The sequence below is a fragment of the Urocitellus parryii genome, chromosome 11 (genome assembly GCF_045843805.1).
Source record: "Urocitellus parryii isolate mUroPar1 chromosome 11, mUroPar1.hap1, whole genome shotgun sequence".
Lineage (NCBI taxonomy): Eukaryota > Metazoa > Chordata > Mammalia > Rodentia > Sciuridae > Urocitellus > Urocitellus parryii.
The window spans coordinates 46,979,457-46,987,911 of record NC_135541.1 but is presented as its reverse complement, the minus strand read 5'-3'; the positions used below and the strand labels follow the sequence as shown (position 1 = coordinate 46,987,911).

The window sequence follows — 8,455 nt, the reverse complement described above, 5'->3', positions numbered from 1 at the left end:
TTGGAGGAAGAGAATCAAGGAAGCAGTTTAGAGGCCACTGGTCAGTAAGAAGTATATACAGAAGGCTTGCAAATCAGTCTCTCTCCCTGTCTTTCTGTCTCTCACATACACACACAGAAGGAATGGGTAAATGTGAGTGATATTTAGTCAAAGACTTTGGATTTGTGAAATAAAAGAGGGAGATGAAGAATTCCAAAACAGTTTTGAGCCTGGGATTAGACACACTGGGATGAACTTTCAGTCCTCTTTGCTTTCCATTCAGAGCTCTGTCACTGCAAGCAAGAAGAAAGCATGTGTAGCTCAGAGATGGCAGGGTACCAGAGGGCACTGAGGAAGGGCTGAGTCAGGTTTTGGAGGACAGGCATGCTGGGCAGGGGAGACATCACCCATGGATGGGTAAAAATGGATTCTTGTGGAAGGAAAAGAAATCAGATACTACAAAGGTTTGTACCTCTCCAAAGTGTAACCTTATCCAACAAAATCTCAGGAGGATTTAAATGAAATCAAAATATTCTTCTTAGAGGGAGGGAACGGTAATGAATAAAAAACAAGGAACACCAAATTAAAGGATGAGAGATGGAAGATGAGAGATGAGCAATTTAGAACGGAGGGAAATTGAAAACCAGAAGAAAATCTCCAAAAATCTCATGTACACAGCACAACACACACACACACACACACACACACACACACACACCCTAGTTATTAAGAAGACCATCTTATATAGTTACAAATAACAAATATAGAAATGTTACCTTTCAACTTAAAATTCTTTTAACTGAAAAATAAAAATAATTTTTGAGTATGGTATTCTATCTCAGCCAAGAAAACCAGCACTTTGTCTGTTCAGAAACATACCAGAAAGGACACAGACGAGACGGGACGGGTGTGTTTAAGAATATGATGATTCTACCAGACATGCATTAGAAAATCCTCCCCTCCTGGAGCTGTGCATCGACAGGGAATGAGTTTAAGTGAACTTCCAGGACTTCTTTTCATGTATCATGGTCACTCTGACTGGCAAAATAAACCTGAGTAAGTTTGACAGAGTTTTTCAAATAAAATATCACTAAGGCTTAGTTGAATATTCACATTAAATCAAGAAGTAAAGGGAAAACAATACTACCGCAGTCTCCAAAATTTCTGAAATACATTTATCTGAGAAGCCAATGAACACATACTATGAGGGCAAGTATTTGAACTTTGTTTGGTTTAGGCCGCAAATAGAAAGTTTCCTTTTTTCCTCTCTAAAAAGTGATCTGGAATGTCCTGAGCCCCTGATACTCACCAACACTGATAAGCAAGGTTGGTCACAGGTACCAGGAGGCCTTGGGAAATGAGAAGGCATGAATGATCAGATGTCTCTTCAGCATTCCATTAAAAAACCTTATCCGAGGAGCCAAGGAACCAGTGTTGGTCACCATAATAAAGTTTCTAAAAACATATTTTCTTTTTGTCGTGCTGGGAATCAAACCCAGGACCTTGCTCATGTTAGGCAAGAGCCCCACCACTGAGCCATGTCCCCAGCCCCATATTTTTCATTTTACAAAACAAAACCAAACTGGGCATGGTAGTACATGCCTGTAATCCCAGTCCGCAGGAGGTAGAGGCAGAAGGATCATGAGTTCCAGGCCAGCCTCAGCAATTTGTCAATGCCCTGAGCAACTTGGCAAGATCCTGTCATAAAATAAAGAATAAAAAGAGATGGGGATGTGGCTCAGTGGTTAAGTGCCCCTGGGTTCAATCCCCGGTACAAAAAGCAAAATAACCTCCTCCCACTCTAAAACAAAAAAAAGAAACCAACATGACCACCACCACTACCAAAGTTAAACAACATTACTATGAGAAGCTTGGGGAATATGAGAAGAGGTAACTTGGAAGGTTGAAACTTCAACCCAAACTTCACAAACCTGTATGTCATACTCCACGCAGTGTCTAAAGCTCATTTGTTTTCTTGCTCAGATGTAAGCATCCTATTACTTTCGCCCTGAGTTCGGGACAGGAGAGAGTCTTATTGCAAAGACACAAAATGTGTTTCGTGACTGTGTTTGAGTAGTATATACATATAAAATTTAAGCTCTAAGTTTTGTGATTCCCTTCTAGAAAACACCAGACTTCTACACTTAATTCCTCTCCATCCTCAATAAAGAAGCTAGTTTCATAACAGAGATTTTCACCTTTACAAAAACCAAAAAACTAGCATCCCATGAAAAGAGTTTACTTTTCTGGGAAAACAGGAAACCCATGCATTCCCTTCAGTGTAGAATTGACCATTTAATATTGATGACATAGATTTAGCTGCTTAGGAAAGGGGAACTATGTTCTATACATTTTTAAACGTTTGCTTTGTAGTTTATCTCATTTGATCAGGGATGGAACCCAGGGGAGCTTAACCATTGAGGTATATCCCCAGCCCTTTTTATGCTTTGAGACAGGGTCTTGCTAAGTTGCTTAGGGCATAAGTTGCTAAGGATAGCTCCTGCCTCTGCCTCCTGAGTTACTGGGATTACAGGTGTGTACCACCATGCCTGGCTTATCCCATTTGACCTTTCACTTGCTTTGCTTGTTTGAGATCCTCAGGGGGCCTCAAGTTGACTGTAGTCATTGAAAGGATGCATACTACAGCTTGTCAACAGACCTCCTAGGTTTTGATATGAATGTAACTTGCCTTGAAGCATAAGAAGTGATACATTAAGCAAATCAGTGTAGCCACTCACACTGTCCGTTGAATACAGTTTATTTCACTAGACTGTAATTTTATACACAGTATGAAGGGGTTTCCAGATAGCACATATATAGTTTACTTTCTGTACTGCTGAAGAACCAATTTTTTTTTTACATTATATCATAATACCCTATTCAGTGAATTTTTCCAACTACATATAAACGGAGATTTACCACACACACGGTGCAAGAATGTCTTTATAACATATTTGAATCACAAAACGTGAATCTAAAATACATCACTGTAATTCGAACACTACTTTAAAATTACAATGCCCCATGTCATAGTAGCCAGATTTGATTAATCCCCGTGTAAATCAAAAGCAGTTTGGTGGGTAAGTTCTTGGGTAACTGGCAGCAGCTTTTAACTATGATTTCAAAAGAAATCTTAAGAACCAAAATTTCACAATTTTAAAATGTCTTCCCTTATGTGTTTAATATTCTCAGAGTCAAAAATGGGACATTTTAAAATTTATAGTCTTTTTAAAACAAGGAGAATAAATCCAACCCTCCCTTAGCTGAAGGGCTGGAATGGTAATATTAGATTTCGTAGAAACCTAAGAAAAGTATTGTACAGGGGAGTGGAAATGAATTATAAAGAAACATAAAAATTTCTTTTAAAACAGCTTGGGTTTCTCTGCCCCTTCCCACGTCTGTCAAACACAGAGAGAATACTGCATTACAAATAAAGATGCTTTTCCACAAAATGACGTAAACAAGTCAGAGAGAAGGTTTCTTCATTTTCCCATTTTTTTTTTTTTTGGAGTGGGGCAGTGGGATGATGCTGAGTTAAATAAGAGATATATCTCCTTAATCAAAGAACCACTTCATCACGCACACAACAGCTAGTGACAATCGCTGGAAATTTCTCAATGTGTTTTCCTTTGCTTTCCCCCAAAGTCTGAGAATGTTTGAAAGTTCAATAAATAGTAGAAAAATAATCCTTTACTTAGAAATTCTGAGATGCATCATTTAGAGAGCTTCACTTAAGTTCCATACAACAACCGTGGTATCCAGGTACCGCTAAGAAACAAAGCACGATCTTCAAAGCACACCCTGGTGACGGGAGGTGCCACGTTCCCAGTCTCTGGTTGAGCAGATTTTCCTCTTCCAGTTAAGGAGAGCTGAAAGCTTCTGGCTCCCTGGAACATTCCTCTGGCTCAGCTTCAGTGACACGTTTCGTCTGTGTTTGGAGGTTTGCCGTCTGTTCCATTCCATTAGCATCGTGGCAGGTTCATTAATCAGGCTCTCCCCCTCCGTTTAGGAACCAGCTTTGCGTCCTCACAAAGGTGATTTTGTTGTTGCTTCTCTGTTTTTAAACATGCCGATGGGCAGGCAGTGAGTTGAACCACTCTGGACAAAGCACACACACACACAAAGGGTCTCTGATGGTAGGTTTTATGCTGGCTCTTTTTTTTTTTCTTTCCAGAACATTCTGTATCTCCCAGACCCCGTCTTCTCTTAGAGCTGAGGAGATTGTTAGCATTCTGCATCGACAGTGTGTACGGTCACGGCTGCCTGTAAGTGGTGGCTGTGGTGCAAGGTGGGGTGGTGTGAGCGGTAGTGGTGAAACTTGTGACTTAGTAGGGCTGCAGTCTGGGGCGGCGTGTCCAGGTCTAAGTCCTCGTCGTGGTTCCCCACATCCACCCCGGCTGACAGGGGGTCGTTGTTGCATGGAGGGTTTTCGCTGTCTTCCTGTGGGCTCATGGTGCTATAACCTGGAAAAGGAACAGAGCAAGTTCAGCTGAGAGCTTCCAGACAAAGGAGAGATGCCAGGAGGTACCCCTGTTGTGTGATACACAGGTGCAGACACAGACACTTGCATGCTGCCTGCAGATGTTGAAGGAACTTTTTTTTTTTCCTTGCAAAAGAACTATGAACTTTTTTTTGAATTGGTGCATTATAATTATACACAATACTGGGATTCATTATGCCATATTTATACATGCACGTTACATAATTCAATTCATCTCATTCCCTGGTACATTCCCTTTCCCTCTCCTCCTCCCTCTCCTTGATCTGCTTGCTCTACTCTATAGTCTCCCTTCTATTACTATTGTCATTTCACTTAGTGCATTATAATTATATAACAAGTGACATTCATCATGTTATAGTCATATATGGACAGAGCATAATTTGTTAGATTCAGTCCTCACATGAAGCAACTTATTTTTAAAAAGACCTGGAGTTAACAGTTTTTTTTTTTTTTCCTAAAAATGAGTACATGAAACAAAACCCGAAATCACCCCCCATTCCATTCATTTGGGGAGCTCTCTCTTGAACTCCTTCCAGAGATTAAAAGTTTCTCTCCTATTAAAGAAATCTACAGGGCTGGGGTTGTGGCTCAGTTTGGTAGAGTGCTTGCCTAGCATGTGTGAGGCACTGGGAGTGATTGTCAGCACCACATATAAGTAAATAAATAAAGGTCAATCAACAACCAAAAAAATTTTTAAAAAAATCTACGAAGTAGGCAACAGGTAGCTTCAAGGGAAAGATCTGAACAATACTCAGATCCTTCAGGGGTAGTGGGGCAAGGAGCTTTGAAATGTCCACAGGGATGCCAGTCAGGACAAAGCCAATGTCACCATCACTGTATACCTGCCCCATGGCAGGCACAGTGTCAGGCAATTCTGACATACCCAAGAATCATGCACATTCATATCCAGTTTATAAGGGAGGGAAACGATGATCAGAGAAGTTAAGGAACTTTCCCAAGGTTCTAGCACCTAATCAAATACTCCACATCTACCCATAACCAACTAGAAAAGGAATCAACTATTCTCTGTGTAAGCCGGCTCACTGCATTGAAAGATTCATTTCTTTCATTCATGTTTCAAAAGAAATTGCCCTTGTTGATCAAAGGATTCCATTCCAAGAACCCTGGCATGTTTTTAAATATTGCAAAAATCTCCTTTAAACGTTTTCAGAAGTGGCAGCTCATTAATATCTTCACTGCATCTACAGTTAGCATCAATCAGCACCCACCCATGGGTAGTGCTAGTCACATTTGTGGCTGAAAAATTGATGTGCTTGCAAACAGCCGAGCAGGATGTGTTTGTGATTGAAAATGTATGCTCTGTGAAAACGTGAGAAAGGCAATTCTCTGTCCTCAATGAAATCTTACTCAAATGACAGCACAGACCATCCAATGCAACAAATATTTATTGGGCACCTCTTATGTGCAAGTCACTGGATTGGTCACTGGGGTCGACACACAGATGAAAACCTGTCCCGTAAAGGAAGCTCAAAGCTAGTCTTTAAGAAATAAAACAAGTAAAAATTTACTTGTACAAGTTATTCAATTACTCATACATTGCAGACCATATGGGCTGGAGGGGGAGATGACAAAACATGAATAAGCAATGTCTTCTTTCCTTAATGATTTTAACTGAGATATAATTTAAATGCAGAGGAGAAAATAATTCCAATTTTGGGAAATGAGGAAGCATCACAACTCATTTCAGTTGGGCCAAAGTAGAAAAATGGGAGTTAATAAGTGGAGACGAGTAAAGAAACAGGAGGCAGCTACCAAGAAAGAGAGGCTTGGAAATGTAAGGCCATTCCTATACCATGTAATGTGATGTGCACTTGCAGGTAGCTGGAGGACAGGACAGGTGGAAGGCAAGAACCTTAAGAGGGATAGTAGCAGTACTTGGAAATGAGGGAAGCAGCTGGCTTCAAGGGGATTATTCCAGACTGGATTTGGTGACCCAGTGGATGTGCCTGGTCAAGATGCCAGGTGAGTTGACATTCTTGGATATGGTTTCTAGGTTCCAAGGCCATGGAAACAGAGATGTTTTTACCTATGGTGAAGAGACTGGGAGGCCAGAATAAGAACCTCAGCTTCTCAGCTTTGACTGTGCTAAGTCCACGATGTGACACTGGAAATGAGATTCCAAAACCTCAATAACAAGTATGGGGTACACTCAGACCACCTTATGCTATACATGTAAAGGCTGTGATAGAAAATATAATTTGGGCTGGGGATGTGGCTCAAGTTGTAGCGCTCTCATCTGGCATGCGCAGGGTGCTGGGTTCGATCCAAGGGTGTTGTGTCCACCGAAAATTAAAAAATAAATATTAAAAAATTCTCTCTCTCTTAAAAAAAAAAAAAGAAAATACGATTTATCTCTGCATACTTACAAGCACCCATGGTAATGCTTCATTCATTTTAGCATTCCTGGGTGTTACGGTTTGGATCTGGAATGTTCCCCAAAGGCTTAGGTGTTGAAGGCTTGGTCCCCAATACAGCAGTGTTCAGAGGAGGGTTTTTGGGAGCTGACTGGATCAAGAAGGCTCTAACCTCATCAATGGATTAGTTCACTAATTCATACCTGAGTAGACTATTAGGAAGTGGGGGAAATAGTAAGAGGTAGGACCTAGTTGGAGAAAGTAGAACTTTGGAGGTGTGTCCTTGGGGATGATATTTTATCCCTGACTCCACCTCTCTGTATCTCTATTTCTTTTTGCTCCCTGGCTCTCAATGAGCATGAGTAGTTTTCCTCCACTGTGCCCTTCTGCCATGATGATTCTACTTTGTCACAGGCCTAAAAGGAATGGAGCCAGCTGACCATGTGCTGAAACCATAAGCCAAAAGTAGACCTTTCTTCCTTTAAGTTGATTTTCTCAGGTATTTTGTTATAGCAATAGAAAGCTGACTAGCACATGGGGTCCTTCTGCTTGGCTTGCTCTCCCATCTTCCCTCATCCTGCTGTTGTGCTTCCATATGCACATCTCCTCTGAGAACCCTTCTCAACCAAATCCAAACCCAGTCCTGCCAGCCACAGGACTCTGGTGCTCCTTCTATGAGTTTACACAGCATTCTGTGCATATCTCTTTGCTTTACTGTATTATAAAAAAAACCAGGGCTGTTCATTAGCAAATTTTTTCTTAAATTCCAGAACACAAAGCAGGCACTTAAAAACAAACAACCCCTGCATGCTATATCCCCCAAGCAATGGTATCAATGGGATTTTATTTTTTCTTAATTTGAGACTTTGCCTGGTATGAGATTCACTAGTCTCACGTAATTATGAAGATAGGTGAGAATTCTTTGAATCCTGTCCGGGGCTTCTGACAAAGCCCAGTGATGCTCTGAATCTGGGTGGTCACAGTACCTGGGTTCACTCAGGGTGGTAATAATGGTAGCTGTCTCCATGGCAACTGGAGGTACCTCCAATTCTTCTGTTACTGCTTTCTGATGAGCATCCCAGTAGAGGCCTTTCCAAAGTAAAACCCTCATACTACAGCCATTTCATTTAATGTCCTCATTACAACATAATTGCTCAATCCCTCTGTAACTTCCTCTTACCTGAAAAATTAATGGAAGTCTGAAGGGGGGAGCAAACAGGAGAAAGACAACACAGTTTCTCACTCCACACATTAACTGCTTGCTCAGTGCCAGGCCATTCTGCTGAGCACTGGGAGCAGTGATGAATGAAGGCAGACAGGGCCCCTGACTCTGGAGGAGGAAGCAGTATTTAAACACAAAGGTTGTCAGCTAACACTTTCAAAGGAAACAGTGCTTCCCAAAGGCATATGAAGAGAAGTGTCTGCAAAGACTATCTCAAGTGAGAAAGTGACTTCAGGAACGAGGCCAGGCATCCATAAGGAACACAAGAGCCAAGAAGAGGCTCTTGTGCCTTGGCAATCTGCTTATGTATTTTTGGGGTGGTTCCTAAGAAGCCTCTTGCTTGCAGGGGAATGCTCTGTACTTCTGGGATCTCACGCA

The 8,455-nt window shown here is 41.3% G+C and overlaps 1 protein-coding gene across 1 annotated transcript in view; it reads right to left on the bottom strand.

Moving 5' to 3' along the window:
• Nucleotides 1-4,191: 4,191 nt before the first annotated feature.
• Cachd1 (cache domain containing 1) overlaps nucleotides 4,192-8,455 on the bottom strand; it is a 200,531-nt gene continuing 196,267 nt past the window's right edge. Inside the window, exon 27 of the mRNA XM_026411015.2 lies at nucleotides 4,192-4,442. Within this exon, the coding sequence (XP_026266800.1) occupies nucleotides 4,204-4,442 (239 nt within the window). The 3' untranslated portion in view covers nucleotides 4,192-4,203. The remainder of the gene's footprint in view (nucleotides 4,443-8,455) is intronic.